General features: G+C 45.5%; 1 protein-coding gene across 4 annotated transcripts in view; it reads left to right on the forward strand.

The window, feature by feature from the left end:
• RMC1 (regulator of MON1-CCZ1) overlaps positions 1-20,553 on the forward strand; it is a 1,737,150-nt gene that overhangs the window by 969,646 nt on the left and 746,951 nt on the right. For all 4 annotated transcript variants that reach the window (XM_069620905.1, XM_069620903.1, XM_069620904.1 and 1 more), the window contains 2 exons: positions 4,426-4,470; positions 6,918-6,971. In XM_069620905.1, coding sequence (XP_069477006.1) covers positions 4,426-4,470; positions 6,918-6,971 — 99 coding nt within the window. The remainder of the gene's footprint in view (positions 1-4,425; positions 4,471-6,917; positions 6,972-20,553) is intronic.

A 20,553-nucleotide genomic window follows, 5' to 3' on the forward strand; every position in this document is an offset into this window, starting at 1 on the left:
GATGTGTTGTTTCTCTTTAACTGTGGAGTTCAGGCAAGATCCAGCATTACCTGAAACCAAAGAGATTGAAGAAATGTAAATATTTGGTGAATCCAAAGCGAGGTTAACAAGTGTTTCCATATCCCATCTAGGCAGTCAATGTACGCTGGACCAGGAGTTACTTATCAGAATGGGAGTCCTTGTCCCAGAGAGGAGAGTCGCTCACAGTGAGGTCCCACTTTCCCAGACCTTTAGGGAGGGTCTTGCTGAGCGGGCTCACTTCCCTAGCCCCAAAGGGGGTGGATCCCCTTTGGGAAGAAGGGACGCATTGTCCAGATTCGTCACAGTACTCACAGTTGTCACAGTACCCACAGATCAGAGAGCTAGGTGTTTGTAGCCATTTTGGTGCACATCACAGCCCACTGTGTTTTTTTACTTTGGGAGTAAAGCATTTTTGAGGGAGCTAAAAAATCATTCCCATTCCCAATAAACTATTCTTAGGTGAGTTAAAATATATTTGAACTCTAAAAAAGTTAGCCTTTTGTAAACCATGCTTCTTCCTACCAAGTAGTTAATGCAGATTAAAATGCATTTCACCTTTAAGGTTCCTCTTTCAAATAGGCAGTTATAATAACAAATCTCCTTAGTGTGACACGGATCTGCATCTACCACTGATCTGAACATATATGTGGAGCTTTGTTGGTGGAGCAGGGGAAGGGACTACAGAAAGAAAAAGAAAGCAAACGAGAGGGAAAAAGAAAGGGGAAGAAACGAAGCAAAAGAAAGAGTGAAAGAAAGAAAGGTAAGAAAGAAAGCAAATGAAAGACAGGGAAAGAAAGAAAGCAAACGAGAAAGAAAGAGAAAAGAAGTCACAGAAAGCACAATGGTACAGAATAAAATTAGGGCAGGGAGACAGAAAGTTAAACATTGTGGAAGGAATTTTTTGAAGGAAAGCAATACAGAAAGTGTGAGTGAAAGAAGATGACAAAGGAGAAAGGACGGTAGAGAAAGAGAGAAGCAAAGCAAGGTAAAGAGAGAAGCAAAGAAAGGCAAAGGATGCAATGAAACGGAGATGTACAGAAAGAAAGTAAGAAAAAAAATAGGACGATAAGTAGAGTAAACCGGAATAAAACATGAGACAAGAAAAGAAAGGAAGAAAGTGTGAAAGAAAGGGAGACTGTGTGGAAGGGAAAGGATAGATGAATGGAAAGAGAAATAAGAGAAAAGTGATGGAATGAAAGAAACTAGACAGAGAAGGTGTGAACAGGAAGTGTAAGTTGGTCTGCTTGGATCTATGAGTGTTTCCGGATGTTTTGTAGTTTTTTGCTGAATGCAACTTATACCTTATACCTCCAACCCCACTCCATCTATATACCATACCTATACTTAGCATCAATAGTTTTGAGGCAAAACAATCTGTACAAATAAATTCAGCAAAGTTGCATTTGTTCTGCTCCAGAGAGTTTCCTTCGGCAGGGAGCTCTAGGAGATGTACCGACAGTTGGGTGGAACTTCAATCTCCGCCAGATCCTACAGATCCAGTCTCATTCCGCTAGTGCTCAAAAGACCGTGGCTGTTAAGGTCCACGCTGATTCTGATTTGAGGTGACTTGAGTTGACTCTGGGTGGGGCAGAGGGGAGGTGGTACCCAGAGCTTCAGGACATGTTCATCTTTCCTTCCTCTTGCCTTTTGGTGAGGTTGGAACTGCTCTCCGACTCTGGGATGGGGGAGGGGAACAGGCCCTTCTTATGTGCCTCATCAGTCTAAACCTTTATGCTTCACTGCTAAGAGGCTTAGTTATAAGGAGTGGGACTTGTTGGATGAGATCCTGGACATACTCCTTTCTGCTCAAAGGCTGGCCACTAATTCCATTTATGCCTGTAGCTGGCGTAAGTTCTCTGCTTGGTGTCGGCAGAGAATTCTGGATACTTCCTCTGTTCTACCTCTTCTGAATTTCCTGCTTTCCTTGGTCTGCCATGGCAATAGGACCCATGAGCAAATCTCTCTTCACAATCCCCATTGTTAAGCAACCAGTTTCCCCATGCCAGTTTGTTGTTCCGGGTTAGGACTTGAATTTGGTTCTGACTTTCCTTATGGTAGTTCTGTTTGAGCCCCTGGTTTAATTTTCATTGAGGTTATTCACCCGTAAAGTGATTTCCCTGGTGGAAATCACTTTTTCAATATGATTGAGCTCCTGGAATTGTCTGTTAGACTTCCCTATATGGTGTTTTCTAAGGGGATGATGAGTTTGAGAGTGAGGCCATCCTTCCTGCTCACGGGCGGGTCTGACTTTAACCTCTCACAATAGGTTCATCTTCCTTTGTTTTCCCCTCCACCTCACCCATAAGAAGGAGGAATTATTCCATTGGCTGGACCCGCTGCTGGCCTTCAGTTATTATGTCTCTCGGATGAGGCATGTCAGGAAAGATGACCAGCTGTTTGTGGGGTGTGATCATGCCCAGTGGTGACAGACTGTGACTAAATAAACTGTGTCAAGGAAGATTCTCCTCTATATCTCGCAATGCTGCCATCTGGCTGGGAAGGATGTACATGATGGTCTCTGGGTGCAATTTTGTTAAAAACCTTTATTTATAGTTTTATATAAACAAATATTAGCAACAATAAAACAAAGTGACAAAGGGCTGAGAACATCTGACTCCAGATACATTACAAATATTACTCATACGCTGTCATAATTCCATTGTATAGCAGTCACAATTCTTCTGTGACCCTTCATTCGTTCTGTGTGGCAATGCACTCTCAGGTCTGTTTAGGAGATAATGCTAATATGGGCCCCATATGTCCTGAGGCCGAGTCTTGAGCGACCTGGTATGTATGAATGCAGACTCCATGTCATGACAATACGCGATATTTGAGACCGTCAATATATATTCGGGGCCATGTTCCTACTACTCTGGGCTCAATTGATTAGAAAACTGGATGCCACCTCTGTCCTGCCAGGGAGGAGGGGCGATCTTGGACATATGTCAGGCGACTACTTTGGCCTCACTGCACATATTTGCCAAGCATTACTGACTGGGTTCCCTGCTAGGGCTGGACACTTGCTTTGAACTAACGGCCCTCCAGTGTTTTCTGTGGGAGAAAGGGATCAATTAGAAGAACAAATTACTTGTGTCTCTCTGTCATGTTATTTCTGATGGATGTTCCCCCACAGATTCCTCATCACCCTCTTAACCTGCTAATCGCTCATATGCCTCCTGTCTTCTCTGGTCCCTTAGCTGCTGAGCACTAGGGACAAAGACGGCACTGAGGTTATTACGGGCAGTGGTGGTGGCCTGTCTGGCATGGGGGCACTTTGGTGCTGATGCAAAGCCGTGTTGCTCCTCCTGGTGGTGAAAAGATTTCCAGCTGACTGTGGAGATAGAATATCAAAAATGAGGAATCTGTGGCAGGAACATCCTTTAGAACATTACTGAAAGGTACCTAATTTATGTCTCCTCAGCATGGAGTCGCTTTTTACCTGTATTGCTCTCATGCTATTGTACCAACAAAAAGATGACTCGAGTACTTTATTTTGTACCTAATAAAGAGTATCTCTTTAATGTAGCATCTTGTGTCAATCCACACCACCCTGTTAAGCTTTTTAATGCCTTTTATGTTCTGATGTGTGCTTTATGGTAACGTAAAGGATTGAAAAGTGGGGAACAGGCTGAAAATTAGTTACAATGCAAAAACCAACATGACCATTAAATGGGACACGCAGTTTTTACAAAAATGAAATGTGTCGTTGATGGTTTATCATCTGCCTTTTTTCACATGAGCAAATGTTCTCATCTGTCACATTTTCAACATTTTCGTGCTACTGATAGAAGCAGTAATATTACTGCTAATACTGGTAGTACTGATACTACTGATGGACGTAGTACCATTACAAATGGTAGCACTATTACTACTTTTGGTACCACTAGTATTGATGACACATAATTAATAGGTAAGCAGACATGCTGGTATGACGTAAAAGAAAGTGCAACTTTTTCTTTTCTCTTTTGATGCAATAACAGATCTATAAACTGCACATCCTCTCCTCTAATATCACCTACTATTGGAGGGCTTAAAAGCAGTTCACACAATAGAGGACAACCGTAGGGTGACAAATGCTTACTAACATTTTGATACAGATGGGAAGGCTTTTCCACTGGAAATAGGCAGCAGATAAAACATAAACGGATGTGAATGACATATTTAATTTTTAAAGAACCTGTATGTCCTTTTAATCCTGTGTGTGTAACACTAAAATGCCAATGACTTTGTTAATCTTTTATTTGTGAATTTGTCTTTGATCTACCGAATTGTAATTGTCTTCTGAAGAAGAGGGGTGATAACGATACCATTAAAGGTGGAGCCCCCAGGATAAAGGCCTAAATGCTAATTAAATTTCTGTTAAAATAGTAATGCTTATGAGTTTTTATATTTGTGTTTTTACAGGGCCTGCGTCTGTAACTAGCCAGTCACCTGTTTCCTGCAAGTTATGTATCCTTCTTTTCGTGCCAAAATAAGGTGTTTGATTTTATTATATATGCACTATTGGTTTTAGCCTTTTAGGTTGTTTGTCTTCCTTTGCCAAACCTACTCTCTGCCAGACAGTATTCACACAAGGGTTTGGACGAAAAGATTGTATCTAAAATGCTGAATGCACGTTTAGTGCGCATTCGGCATAGTAGATCAGATCTAAGGCCCATAATATAAAACAGGGTTGCAGGGGTTTCCCCCGCACCTACAGTTTGGTATTATGGGTTGCGGGGGTGTCCCCTACATACATTATAGGCAGTGCAGGGGACATATGGCCAAAATCCCGAATTACAAAAGGCGGGCTAGTGGGCTCTGTGATTTTGTAATTCAATCTTTTGGGATACGATATCATAACGTACCTCCTTCAAGCAACTGTAGTGTAATTGCCTTGTAGTGTATGCAGACTAACAAGCATTTTGTACAAAGTAGAGAGGACCTTATTTGCATAACATGAAACCGATATGCTTGCATGACACTGATGAAATGGAAATTTTAGGGATTTACATTTTTTATCGCAAAATTACCTTATTTAGCTATCTTTCTCACATGGTCAATCATACATACCAGGAAGGTAACGCTTGTGGGTGGGAACAGACTGGGATGCAAAGGTATATTTCTCCTCTGAGAAAGGTACAGTGAGCTAAATGTGGTTGTAGACTCTCCCGGGAGGAATCAATCCCAAAGAAAAGGTTATTTGTGTGTTCTCAGTAGAGGGGCTCTGCAATTTTGATTCACCCAAGACTGTCAAAATTGAAACTGGTAGTTTCTATTATAGGAGTTGTGATTCATTCATCCACTAATTATGGTTTGCACCCGTCAGAAAGTTATCTATGAATACAATAAATCTGGTTATGTATCAGAAACAGTGCAGCTATTCTGTCACAACCTTGTATCCTTAACACCATAACCAAACCTAGCATAAACAAATTTTGCATACCTCAGGAAATCTTTCGCTAGGTAGCACAGCGGCATATTCCAGATGTACTGATTTAGACACCATGTTGAAAATGTTATGTTTTGGTTTTACATACAGCTAATGAATTGCAAAAAAACCAACATGTCATTGTGGAAGCTGAATCCGCTAGGTCGTACCCCTGCCTCTGCTGAGAGTGGGTATACCAGAGATTAATATTTTTGTTGGTTAGTGGTCTACATAAAGCCTTCCTATCCAACACCGGTTAGTTAGATGGCACAGGCACAAGCACCCACATAGCATTAGAGGAACTTGGGCAGGCTGCTACCCCTCCCACATTTCGTATCCTCTTGAATTCACTCCGAGTGAGTATCATGATTCGCACGTCATGTTTGTTTGACTTTTATTGCAGTTTTTACTCTGTACAGATTCTAGTTGCTTATTGTCCCTAGGATGTGCTTAACATGTTTTAAATAAGTAAATGTCCTTCTAGCCTGGTAGGGGAAAGAGGCCTGGTGGCTTATAGGCTGCCAGAGGGAGTTTGATTAAACCCTCGTCCATCCAGTGACTGGGGGAGTAGATGGTGGCGACTTGGGGATGGCGCAAACCCTGCACAAGTGGTGACAAATCCTTTCCCCAGCCTAAACAGGAAATAAGCAGTTGGAATGATGCCTTCCTGCTTTCCCACCAGCTGCGCCCACTGCCTCAGTAATGCCTACCTTACTCCCTTTTCTAGAACGGTGGCTGGCCAGAGAACTGCAATGAGGCATACCTGGTAGCTGTTGTGCCGCCCCCTTGCTACATGAAAATTACTGTGTGGCATTTATGGTTGACACACATGCCACCTTGTCCACTCACTTACTCTCCTGTTTTGATGGAGGAAGCCCAGCAGGGAACCGATGGTGGCACTGAAATGCAGGTGGTCTTCCCAAGTGTATCTCGAGGAACTGAATCTGGTGCTCATACTGTGGCACTAAAGTCTCCCGCCACATTTTCCAAGGTGCCAGCTTGGTCTAAATCCATCAATGTGCAGGAAATTGTAAGCACGCCCCACATCCTCCCATTGGATTTTCTTGAGACCTCCTGCACCATTTGTGATACCAAGCTCTCTGCACATCCTCAGTTCAGTAAGTTGGTCTTGGCATGAAGATGCCTTCAGGGGATATTTATGTCCATCTGCCAGGTACAAGCCGAAAGCTCATACAGAAACGGGCTGGTAATGCATCATTAATTGAAAACCTATGGGGCACATGTTGCATGGGACTCAGTTACATAATGTATCTACCACAAAGGACTTAGGCATGTAAAACACCATTCCATTGCTTTTTCTATGCTTTGCAAGAATGCTCAGGTCTCAGTACCAAGGGAATGGATATCCCTGGAGTCAGCATGTAGGCAGACCTAGACTTTTACTAGTACAAGTGCTACTGCAGTCATTAACTTGCTGTATTATTAGGAACATGTTTTTAAAAATATACCTTAACATATTATGTAGACTCGTCATCGTGGATTGTCTTTCAGCCAGATATCATAATCAGCGCCAGTGAAGGTAAGATGGTTGGAGTTCTTGTAGCACTTATTCCATTTTGTGTTGAATTCCTCTTAGGCAGTTCTTCCAGTATGTGCTATTTCTGAAAGAGGGAGTATCCATGACACCTTAGTGGATGCCTCAAGTACCATATCTACTGGGCTGTCCTACTGGCTTTAAATTGTGATCCAATGATTAATACATTTGAATCCCAAATATGCTTTGAACCGTTTTAATATATGCTTGAAAAAATAGAAGTAGCGACAGTATGCACTTGCTGCAGTGAATGTCTGGTGCCGTGGGTTAAGACCTGGGCAAAATGAATTTGTCCAAAAACAAAAGAAATGTATAACGTCCACCGAGGAGGATGCCGCACTGCTCTAACTTGACTTAAATCAGGATGTGCAGGAGGAACGCCCGCTGCCGTCTGGGGCCGCACGAGACCAAGGCCCTGGGAATAAACGACGGGGGTGACCAGGGCAGACAGAGGGCCCCCTTGTCAGAGTGCCTTGTCTAGAAGAGGCTGAAGACTGACGCCCCACTTAATGATAATTGTTGTAAGGGCTGACACGATTTCGGTTTTACACTATAGGAGTGGTGGGAACCGAAAGTATGGAGAGGGGCCGGAGGAGCGCATGAGGATATTCCATCTTGTTTTCCAGGACAGTGAGAGAGCCTTAGGGGGACTTAGGATGGAGGGAGGGACTATGGGGAGAGTTTGGTGGTGGGGGGAGTGCAGCGAGTCCCAGAGGTGGGGGTTGGGATGGGTGGAGGGGAGAGGGGGCAGTTGAAGAGGGCAGGAGGAAGCTCTGGAGGTTGGGGACTGGGGTGAGGGAGGGTCGGTGGGGTTGAAGGGATACAGGATTGTGGAACTGCAGCGAGACTGGGTGGCAGCTGGAAGGGGAGCATGTGGGGGACAGTAAGAGGGTGTGGGGGAGGAAGTCTTGAGCAAGGCCCTCAGCGGGAGTAACATCCTAGGTCACCTGTAAGTGTGCAACACTTAATGTATGGGGGTTAAACTCCCCTTTTAAGTGGAAAAAGCTCTAACAATTTACCAGGAAATAGGGTCCGGACATCCTGGCTATCCAGGAGACGCATCTCCTGCAGAGGGACCAGACGAGAACTCGCTTTAGGGGCTTCTCCCGGATCTTTCACGCGTCGGGTCCCAACACAACATGTGGAGTAGCCCCAGCCCCCTGGGACGGAGTGGACCTTAGGATTACGGACTCCAAGGCGGGCATAGGGGGTGGTAGGCAATGTTCCCTCTAATTATTTTCTTCTATTTGTGGAACTGGTTGGCTGTTGTGCGCACATTATTTTCTTTGTGCGCAACTGACTAATGAGGTAAGCCACTTTGTGAACATGCATATTTAGTGAACTACCGTCGCAGAAGAGAGTTTGGAAAGGAATGTCTTCTTCCCAGCCACTGCAATTCTTTACAAATCTTAAGACACTTTTTCCAAACACATAGGCTTAAATAAAATGTCATATGTGATTATACAGAAAACTCATCAACCAGTCCAAGACTTTAACATCTGCCAAAGTACTTTGCAAACGTACGTCTATGCAGAGAAATATTTATGTTTTATGCCACTGGATAATCACTCATGTCACGTGTATTCCAAAACACAATATCTGTTGTCATAACTGATGTGGCTGTCAAGAAATTCAGAAAGAATACATCATTTGCTGTTGGATGAATGGCAATTAAAAGAAATGTGTCAAAAAACATGCTGATTGGAGTTCAAGTGCCACTTTAATGAAGTAAATCAAGGGTCAGGAGAACATGCTCCTAATAATGTGTAAGGATGATAATTGCATCAAAATAACTGTACCTCAGAATATGATGATCAAAAATTCCTGTGCCGTTGCCTGCTATCCACATTATGTTGTTTTGTGGTTAGTGATAACACCAGCCTTACAGCTAAGAGACATATGCACCATCCATTTGTACTCCCTAACCAAATGCGCCTAACAAAAACGAGAAACAATGAACATATTGTAGTGGCCTAGCACCTGTCAGGATGAGCTGTGTGTATTTGTGTAAGTGGAGTGGAGGTTGGAATGTAGTGAGGGGTCTAGAACCTAGGTGGCACCTTGGTTCCAGGGATGACGGTTGGTGGGGAAAGAGACAGAGAGCCAGAGGGAGTAGAAGCTTTTTACCTGCTCTCCTTACTCCCCTTCTCCCTTTAACTGGAACAATAAAGCAAGCTTACCTTTTGTACATATCTGGCACTGGAGTGGGTCCTGCTTACTACCTGATAATCCGTGCCACCCAAGATACTACACATATCATTGCTTCAACCACAAAACTACACTGATATGTTATTGAATTAGTGACCACAAGGAACTCTAATAATATTAATGCCCGATCTCAGGAGGAATTTTAAGGGGAAAGAACATCTTTTAATACACAGAAAGTATCCCTTTTGGCAAAGCTAATTACTTTTTTACTCCCTCAAAGATCATTTGACTCCAGGTAGGGAGCAAAATCTGATTAGAACCCTGCTTCTTCCCCGACATAGGGATTGAAATTACACGGCACATAATAAAGTAATTCGTTTTGCCCACACTTCTGCACCACAGCCTAGATCAAATGTAAACAAGAGCCTTACTGGTGTTTATTATAGGGCCCTGTTGAAGAAAATCACACATATATATGCCTTTTTAAGTTGATAGCATCAATTCATCAGAGATACAACTGATTGAGTGCCTTCTTCTGTAACTATGGATCCCTCTTCTGTAATTCTTCGTTATCAGTTAAATAAGATGCAGGGAGCTACTAGAGGCGATACACACAGAACACATGGTTATATTGGAAAGCCCTCAGCAGCTGAGCATGGAAAGAAAAAGAAGGTGCTGTTGTCTAGACGGTGTTAAGTGAAAAATATATTTTTACACAGAGCGGTCTTTCTAAATCGAACTGTCATGCCCTTGCTGCACACAGGTGCATGCAGGTGCTGCCATGCATGGCGAGACCCAGAGGAGCTGCTGCAGGAGTGTCCGGTCAGGTGAGCGTCTGTCTGTGTGTGTCTGTGTACGTATGTGTGGGGAGTAAGTGTGCATTATGCTGGGAAGGGGGTGGTGAAATGGGGTATTTGTGGGGTTAAAACTCCTGATTAGCAAGACGACCAGCTGGAGAAGGTGGGTGTGAGGAAGGGATCAACTTGCAGGGGAAATATGTGATATTTTGGCATTTTAAAGCCAACACAAAAAAGGCCAGAATAAATCTGTCTTTTTGTGTTCGTTCTTTCAAATGTGGAAATATCACTTAGAACCATCTAAAAGGGTACTAGAATTTCGCATTCTTTAGCAAACAAGCAGCACACTTCTTTCAGAGTACTGCTGAAATGTCTGCCTTGGTTTTTCAAATGTGCTGCTTTGTTTATCACATGCAAGGAGTGATGACCTCTGCTGTTCCACCCATACATTTCCCCGGCCCCTGTACTAGCCTCCAATACTAGTTGAGAGAGCACTGTAATAAGTGAGGGATTGTAGTAGTAAACATCCACTTGAAATGTGTAGACCCACAATACTTTGCAAGACATATTTAATGCCTCAACATATTATGTGAATTTTTAAGAATGTCATAACTCTGCATGTATACAATTCTTTTGTAGTGCATACAAGAATGTTTGCAATATACCCCACCCTTATATCATTGTGTAGGATTACACAAGTGCTCATTGAAACCGTTTTTGTATAGCACTGAGTTACCATGTAATGTGTGAAGATCTATGCCCAAGGGAACTCTGAAGACTTGGAAAAGATGCAGATTGTGTGAAACGCATTCTCCTGTCTGAATATCCAGTGCCCTGATACTATGGACGAGTAATTCCAGGCATAGTTCATACCCATTATCCCTTGTAGGCAAAGTAAATGATATTGCAATGTTGCTCTCCACTTATAGGGTAATGATAGCAATGCTAAAGTAGGAGATGATGAGCATCACATTCGTCTTCTCAAAATCCTTAAAGGGCAAATTCATATTTCAGCGTTATAATACGTTAACTTGGAAGGGGGCCATTTGAAAGCACTTGTGTGACATATGTACAAAGAAGGGGAAGTATGGGATAAGGTTACACATCCGAGTAGCCTGCTTACTTACAGTCAGTACCTGATATTTGAGCTGGTAGTTCGATTTATATATTGTGGGTGACTATTTTGGTAAGGCACAATGACTAACAGAAATGCTGGCGCTTGAACGTTATTTATATTACAACAAACATAATACAAGTGGATGTAGCTGCACGTCTGCTAACTTTTCGCAAAGCCAAAAGAGGAAGCATCAAGGTTGTCCGTTAGTATCTTAATGTGTTCTGGGGCAGAAGTTAGAGTCATAAGGTGAAAGTGTTGTAGTCAAGTTTAGGAGTCATGGGTGGGGAGGGAACATTATTTGGTTAATGTGTGCAGGAATATCTTGGTTAGATTCTTCTGTTCATGGAGCCAGTTTTTCATATTAGTTTTTAACTTCTTGTGCCTTTATTTTGCTGTTAGGGATTTGAGGTGTTTAGGGTCACCCTTGCAAACGCAAATGAGCAGAATATCAAGACTAGTTGCTTATTGTAAGAGAGAGAACATTTCAGGTAATTGCGGTGGCTTGTGCCTTATTAAACCTTTTTGAATAGGTGATCATTTTCTGTCTGCGCTCCTAAAATTCTTCTGAGCGGCACCCAGAAGGAAGCTGGGCAAGCGCACATGCGCACAGCTTAGAGGGAACATTGGTGGTAGGTACATCATGGTGACGGGAGATCACGAAGGGGCAGCCTATACAATGGCCTCAATCTATACACCCAACGCAGGCCAAGAGGCGCTTCTGAAAGACTTACTGTTCACACTTGAGTAATTTGCGAAAGGCCATATTATACTGATAGGAGATTTCAACTTAACCTGGTTGAGGTAACTAGACAGGAGCACTGTGGGGAATTACAAGGGGGGGGTTGGCCTCTAAGTACCTGCGGGAAAGGTTTGAAGCCTTGGGCCTCTGGCATGCATGTAGAGGGGGACGAGGAGCGGTTCACCTTTACTCAAATGTGCATGGGTCCTAGTCACTGATCAACTACGTGTGGGTTTCTGCCCCCCTTCTGGCAGTCATCAGGGGCATAGAAGCAAGTCCGATTGGGATTGCCGACCACGCAGTGGTCACAGTAGACTTACAGATCTCCAGGCGAGGACCTGGGATCTTGGGCTGGAGGCTTCTGGGGGACCAATTAAGAGACCCTGTTATAAGAAGGGACCTGGAAGAGAAGATCACTACTTGACTTGAATAGGTTCTTGGATACGGGATAGAGCATATGCTGAGACGCATTTAAAGCTATTATAAGGAGACCACCAGGGGGCGCGGAGCATGCAGGACGTGTAAGCATCGCGCACCTGAAAGCACCGCAGGGCCTAGTGGACTTTCCTAGTCCCCAGCTTGGAGTACGAGACTGAGCCAGAGAAGACCTGTCTCCTGATCAGAGGGCCCCACCCTGAGACCCGCCGCGGTGTGGACCCCGGGGCCCTGGCTATAGAGGGGTCCTGAGAAAGTGCACATGAGCGACACCGGACGCCGCCGCCCCCGCGGCCCCGTGAAGAGGCCCCACCCCCCCGTCCTAGAAGCATATTTCGCAGAGGTGTGCTGGGAGACGCACCGCACTGTGGGGGACCTGCAGTGGGGCGTGTGCGGACGCGGCCCCCACGGACACAGTGAACCCTACGAGAGCCGAGGACCAAGGAGGACACAGCCCGGGCCCGCTATCAGCGCAGCGCAACGGGTGCAGCACAGAGGGGTGCCCCCCAATACACCGGGGCCTTGAGCTCGTTCCTGGCCCACACCCAGCGAACGGAGGCCCCTGCGACCGGCATCGGCCCCGTGGACGCCCCGGAAGCGCCTTGGCCTACTCAGCGGAGCCCAGCACAGTGACGGGGAGCAGTTGGAGGTGAGGAGAATGTGGGGGGGGGGCAGGGACAATCGAGTGGACGAGCCACCTGGGGGCAGCCCCCCCGGGGCCTTCACCTTGGTTGCATGCAGGTACGCCACCCGGTCGGGGCGCGACGACAAGAGCACGGGGCCGCCCGAATTCGACGGATCCTACTAGGCCCAGTATCGCCGAGACTCTTCTCAGACCAAAAGGCCCCACCTAGGGCTCAGCGCTACTCACGGATCCACGTGCCCTCACCGTCCGAGTATCCAGTGGCCCGGTCACTGTGGGGGCCCTGGACCGTCGACCCCGACACCAGCCCTCATAAGGGGTATAGCGGCACCGCCCTGAGGTGCGCCAGAAGGCTCGGACCCTGGAGCGACCCCCAGTACCCAGGGCGATCTCATCCCTCCAGCGCTTCCGCCGACCCCTCGTGGCCACGGGTGCGGTCCCCAGGGATGCCATAATCACCATGCCAGCGGGTGGCGATCCCCCTCCCGCAGCACTCAACAAAGAGGATCTCAAGGACATTCTCCAAGAGATTAAGGCGATTCGCACGGACATTCAAACCTCCATAGTGGATCTCAAGGGGAGGGTGGAGACCCTGGGGTGGCCCTCCCCCCTGCCCTAAGTGGATGGGGGCACTTATGTAGCCCTCCCTGGGGGCAGATTTCTGCCCATAGGAATGGGTACATGAGATGCCCTCCATCCATTTGGGGTGGGGGGAGAGGCCACTGCAAATATTGGCAGAGCCACCCCTCACAAGCCTGGGGCAGTATTTTTTGCCCCCCCACCCCTGTGGGGTCAGATGGCCACACACGTGTCCATCTGCCCCTAGTGAAGGGAAAAACAAATATATATTTTATTCTGTCTCTGTTCTGCTATTCCCTTTCTTTTTCTGCCCTTCAATATATTCCTTCCGAACCAAATACATGATTTTTCGAATTTTAGACCCATAATTATTTTATGCTGCGCAAGAATGTTGCTTTTTACAATGCTGTCTTTGTGAACTATTTTTAAAGACTGAACTTCTGGTGTAACATGTATATTGTAACTATCCCTTTGCCATTTTGCACAAGTCGAATGTTTACAGGCACTATGCACTTTATATTAGGCACTTTGTACTTTATGTAAGACATGCACTTGGCACTTTATAGCAAAAAGGCAACTAGCACTTTAGAGATTAGGATTAGTTCACTCGGAACTATGTATCCGGGCTGCTGCTGTCTTGTAATTTTGCACAAGGTAGTACACCTAATTCTAATGTTCCATTAAACATCATAGCATATGTTTAATTGCGGAATGGAAGCAACATCCTTTGTTTATTCTTTGCTTATAATTAAATATAATAATTGGTTCTGTGTGAATATCATAATACCGCATAAGATTGAAAAAGGCGGATGTATGATCAAGTAATACACTTGGTCACGGCAGGAAAAGGACATAAACGCACAGTGTTTTGAATGTGCAGATAACTTTGAGGCTGCAAAAAAAGTCACGTAAGCGAAACGAGAACTATTATATGCATTAAGTGTTTTAACATGCTCAAAATATGTTTACTCTCCTACTTGGAATGAAATGCACTTAGCGCTAATTATCCATGTGGTGATGTCATTTACAATATGGGAGTTGTCCAACTATTTTTATTTCTATTTAACGATTGAGAAAGTGCTAATAATGTATGTAAATACCGCTGAGAAAAGAGACTTATACACTAAGAAGCATCTTCAATGTGCACAAATGTTGCAGTAATTACAAAGTTTTTTATACATGTAAAGATGTCTGCCTTTGAAATGTAGCTAAAGCACCGTGTGGGAAATGGATACACTCTCTCTAGAGATCAAAGAGACTAAGAACCCTTTTTAAAGTCACCTTGTTTATGTTCACACTTTTAACGTGATCAAGCGGTCTGTGCACCGTGAAACGTGTCGTTTCTGGATTCTTTCCTTGCCATGCTGACATTTAATAAAGCATTGTTAGTCTGGTAAAACTTTGGATTGTGTTTTGCCTCTGTGCAGAGAGTCACCATCGACTTTCTCTGCTGTTCTTGGGAGTGCATTCCACTGGCCAGCTCTTCCCGGTTCCATCTTGGTCCTGGGAAATTGGTTTTCCTTTTTTCCGAATATATATATATATATATATATATATATATATATATATATATATATATATATATATATATATATATATATATATATATAATATTATAACTTGTTTTGGGTGGGGGAGCCCACTAGACCACCAGGATTTTTTGTGTTTGAAAGGGGGGTGGCCCTCCCCCCCCACCCTAAGTGGATGCGGAGCACCTTATGTAGCCCTCCTCGCGGCAGATTTCTGCCCCTAGGAAGGGGTAGATGAGATGCCCCCATCCATTTGGGGTGAGGGGAGAGGCCACTGCAAATATTGGCAGAGCCACCCCACCCCCTAAGCCTGGAGCAGTACGTTTTGCTCCCCTGGCGCCGATGGCCCCAGCCCATCTGCCCCTAGGAAAGGGGCAAAATAAAACAAATTATAGCTTGTTTTGGGTGGGTGTGGGGGCCACTGAACCACCATGCATGTTTTTAGTGGAAAGCGGGGTGGCCCTCTCCCCCCACCCCAAATGGATGGGGGGCATCTCATGTAGCCCTCCCTGGGGGCAGATTGCTAGCACAATCTGCCCCGAGTAAAGAGGCAAAGCAAAAACAAAAATAAAAATAATTATAACTTGTTTTGGTTGGGTGTGGGGGTGACTAAACCGCCATGGATGTTTTAGTGGAAAGGGGGGTGTCCACGGGCGTCTTCTTTTCGGAAATGCATGGGGTTCTCTGTTTTCCTTGGTGGCTTCGACACCCTAGTCCCAAATCTGTAGGTTGTCCACATGAACAAAATCTGCTTTGCCGAAAGGCTTGGGGTTATCAGTGGGTTAGCCTTTTCTCTTTTCGCCAAGGTAGGTGCATCCAAACATGTGAGCCACCGTTTTCGTCGGGACACCTGTGGGAATGCGGGAAGGTAGGACATCTGTTGTAGGCGGCGTGTTTCGGGGTTTGGGCAGAGGGAAATGTCTCTGAAATCTGGTGGAAAAAAACACAATTTCCAGACATTTGAGGTACCATTTTCATCAGGAAACCTGTGGGAATGCGGGAAGGTAGGCTATGTGTGGTTGGCTGCATGTTTCAGTGGGTGACCAGAGTGAAATTTGCGGAAATTATGGTGTTTTTTTCTGTAATTTTCCCGATTTCCCCCCCAAACTATGGAATCGTTCCTTGCATAGTTTTTGCCTGACCTGCGCAACTAAACTTGGAATATTGTCTACTTTTCAGAAATGTATGCCTTTCTGGCTTCCCATTCAGCTTTCCCACCCTTTTCTTCCATTCCATCCACGCATGTCCTATTGGGCAAAAAACGCCAAAATCGCCTACCTCTCACAAAACGGCTGATTAGCATATCAAAATATGTGATTTTGGTTTCCACTCAATCTGTTCATGAAAGCCTGGAAAATGGCAAATCCAGCACAGCAAACCATTTGTTCCTAGCTTTTCCTCTTACAAGGAAAACTCCACAGGCTTCTTTGTACAACATTTTATTGGCATTTTCTGAAAAAAAAACAAATGTTCTCCATTTTGGTCATTTTCTCTCACCCTCCTACAGCAAACTAGGAATCCTGGGTGACGTTGTGACCACCTACATGTGGGAAAAAAGGGGCCAACTTTGGGCGAGATATCTCAGGTAACAAAGAAGTTACAAGGGATTGAATGGTGACATACCGAAATCACCAAAAAAGGCCTTGGCACTGGGGGGAAATACCCATGGCAGTTAAGGGGTTAAGACGGTAAAGCCCCAGAGGAGATATAATTTGTAAGGTAGCTCAGTTAGTTAATGCTCCAAATGCAGATTGTGCACAGGAATATGTAACACCTGTGTTCAGCACCTGGCTTAATCCTCCGGTGGGGTAATAGGCAGAGTCAATGCATTCAGCTTCTGATGCAACACAGCATTTTCCAGGTCAATTGGTTCAGAAAAAGTGGTGGAAAACACTATTACGGTCGCTTTTTCTAATTAGGCAGATTTTTGTGCATTTTCTGGGTGGAGTTCGGGAGCTGAGTGGACACACCAGGAACCCCTGTATTTCCTGCTCCACCAGACAAATGCGGCCTTACTGCCAGCATGGATTCTCATGCTGGAAATAAGGAAAGGGATTCCTCTGGGATCTGCTTGGAAATGAAACCTTGTAAAAGCGGGCAGAGTCCAGAGGAAGGCATTGTCAATTCCGCCAGCAATCGCTAATTGCGCAAGGTATTTACCCTCTTCCAAAGTGGAAAAGCAATTTGATTTCACCTACTTTTTACGCTAAAATCTTCCATTTTGTGGCGGAAAAAAGTGGTCCACTCCATGCAGTTTACTTTGCGCCTTGATGCTTGGGGGGTTTGCGTGATGCTACACATGTAATAAATAAATAAATACATTTAACATGACCCCAGATAAATGGCAATTTGTGATCAGAATGATTGAGCATGGCATGTCGCTTGTAGGAGAGTGACCTGTGCTTCTTGAGTGCGCTGGCAAATGCCCTTAATTGCCATCGTGCGTTAAGCAGGTACTTAAACCCATCAGTGTGAATTGCGCAATAATAAGTCGACAGAGGTATTTCAAGTGACCGTTTTCGCTCTTTGGGTGACATTGTCAAAGAGGGAGAATGTTGCCCAGCATGTGCCACTTTCTCTGCGGTGTGAATTGTGCCCACCCCGAGGAAGAAGTGTGAAAAACCCACAAGGGCACTGTACCCTGCTCTTTCTGTGTGTGTCTTTCCCACAGGGCGACAGATGCGGACTCAGACATGGGTAAGTCTCAGGTGGCAAGCCTGTACCCTAGTTGATGTGGCAAAGGATTCCAGACTTCTGAGGCTGATAACATTAGTAGCATTGAGTTACATGCCACCTGACAGGTATGTGTGATAAAGTTGCAAAGCAGAGCTGTTAGTGGGCTAAAGCAGGAGGCAATGTCTTCCCACCCTCAAAGGGTACGTACAACCAAAAGTAATGGGCCCCTCCCCCCATCATGGCTGTAGGGGCCAGGCTCCAAACCAGGGCAAGAATGTGTCACGTATCCCGTTGCTCGCCCTATCAGGGATCACACGCCCCACACCACACCTACCCACAAGAGCAGTCCCTGCACACCGAGAGAACCAGCAGTTTGCCCGTCGTAGGAGGACACCAGCCTGTAGCCCCGGCGTCTACCATCCTTCGTTTCGCTGGCAGTTGCCATGGAAGCGCACTCACGGCTGTCCACGCCCACGGAGACTCCCACAGCAACCCCGAATATGCAGCGTCTCGTGACCACGTGATCACGTCTCGCACGTCCGTGGGACACATCACGGGATACATCACGTCACTGCTTAACGAGTTTAAAAACATCTTGACAACGTGGGTACAGTGCTTCACAGCTGATCTCTTGAGGATTGTTTAGCGCTTCTGGTTTACCTTTTTTGATCACGGACTTTGCGACCTCGGACTGTTCAACAGACTTGTCTTGCCTGCTCCTTGGATTTCTGCCTCTTGGATCCCGCCTTGTTTCCCCGGCTCTTCGACCTTGGAACTCTCTCTTGGACTGCCTTTGGATTATCCCCTCTGAACCTTGATCTTGGAACTTGGTTTCGACTTTTCTTTGCCTTGCTGGTCCATCCACATCAGACCCAGGTGTGACTCACCCACGAGCCGTGTAGAACGTCTCTTCTACCACCATCAGCAGACTGTGGCTCACGCCACGCTTAGGGCCCTACCTACAGCACACTTGGGTAAGCCTTGTTACTACTGATTGTTACCTGTACCATTTGCACTGCTCCTTTTTAACCCTCACCCATTGCCTTACAGTGGTCAGGGGGTCCTTCCGGCGTTGCTGCTACCTGATTGACGGCTCAACACACCTGTGGCCTCAAAGATTGCACAGGCAGTGTATCATTTCTGTCTGTGCGGTACTTGGGGACGGAGGTACAATAATCTGCACGACCATCAAGATCAGAACAGAATGCCCTCCAATCATCCATGCCCAGAAGTAGGGTACCCCTCGTGCTCCAGGAACCCTGTTGAGCAACCTTTGTGCTTTCCAGGTGATACTAATTTTATTTAAAGCCAGAAGTCTAAAAGTTAATCGCTTAACTGCAGCTGGAAATTAGCTCCTCACATGATCAAAATGTCTTAACCAAGTGTGACATCATCCCCTTCATTTATAAGCAATATGTGTGTTCTCGCATTTCTTCACCCACTGAATTACTGTTAGAAACAAAGGCAAGAGTTGTGTCTCTTGTGTAGTAGGCATTAGGAAGGCAGTTGGCAGCCTCTGGCATAATATGCCCATGTTCTTCCAATATTGGCTAGATGTTGCCCTCGTATGCCAGGTAGAACCATCGTGGCAGTGACTGGCAAATGCCTTTCCCCTGCAGACAGAAAAGCGGAAATAAGAGGCCAATTCAAGAAACGGAACAAATAGAAGTTAAGACAGACTGCAGCTGCCATTGATGTGTTAGGGAGAATATGTTGAGTGTTCATGCAAGGAGGAATGTATGCTATGCAAGCAAGCAGTGAGACAAGGGAGAGGCAAAGAAAGGCCAGAGGGGCTCTTTGAATAATGTAACAGGTCAGAGGACATATGCTCTGCCGTGCTAGTACAATATGAGCGAATCAAATAGATCAGGCTTTGCAGCAAATGTTAAACGAGAAAGGAACAGAGTCCAGCTCTGCATTCAGAATAACAAAGGCAAAGAAAGGCTAGGCTCTGAAGCCAGCATGAGATGGAATAAGAGGTACCAGACTCATCGTGGAGGCTGGCCCGGCCCTCGCAGGGGCGCTAGAGGGGCCGCCCACATAGCGGGCTGCCCCTCTAGCCACCCCCCTGGGTCCACCTACACCCCACCTACTAGGCATCCCCCAGGTCTGACACATCCGGCTGCGGACCTGGGGAGTGCTTATAAGGGGTTGGGCTTGCGATTGCTCATCCTCCTTGTTTGCAGTACAGTGATCCCCACCCTGCCCCCCACCCCACCCCCCAGAGGACAGTCAAAGCAGCAACATCGCACACCTGGTCCCTCTACTCCCATAACAGGGCTTACTCAGAGGTACAAACAAGATTTCCTCTTTCTTTGAAACCCCCATCCTTCCATTCCAAGAGACACACACGTCTCCTTGCCCCACATAAAAAAGTAGCAACTTGCAGTTGGTAGAAAAGGCTGCAACTCCTTTTTTTTGGCAGGAGTCCACTTACAGGTGATCTGCCTCTTAACGAGCTGGCGTTCTAGCTGTGGCCCACTGGAAGTAATTGTTATTTCCTCTCTCTTACCATGAGCTCATAGTCAGATGAAAAATCCAGAAATGCAACATACAAAGACATGTTCTTTGCTGCTGCATCCTTTAATTTTCTTCTGTTTTCTTTTCTTCTTTTCTCTTGTTTTATACAGTGATATTTGTAATTTAATACGTACTGCTATTTTAATTCTAATTTTGTGAAAAGTTGAGTTCTTTGACTAAAACACAATAAATAAATAAATAAAGCAAAGTCCCCAAGTTGTCCCCTGTCCCCCTAGATTTTATGTGTCTCCTACGTCCCTGATGACGGGGATCCCCTAAAATCACCTAACCCCTCTCTGGTGTCCATGGTCCTCCTTGACAGGGCAAGACCGCTTATCCTGGTTCACTTCTCTGTAATTCAAACAGTTGCATGCAATCGTCATA

The sequence above is a fragment of the Ambystoma mexicanum genome, chromosome 5q (genome assembly GCF_040938575.1).
Source record: "Ambystoma mexicanum isolate Mex_15411 chromosome 5q, UKY_AmexF1_1, whole genome shotgun sequence".
Lineage (NCBI taxonomy): Eukaryota > Metazoa > Chordata > Amphibia > Caudata > Ambystomatidae > Ambystoma > Ambystoma mexicanum.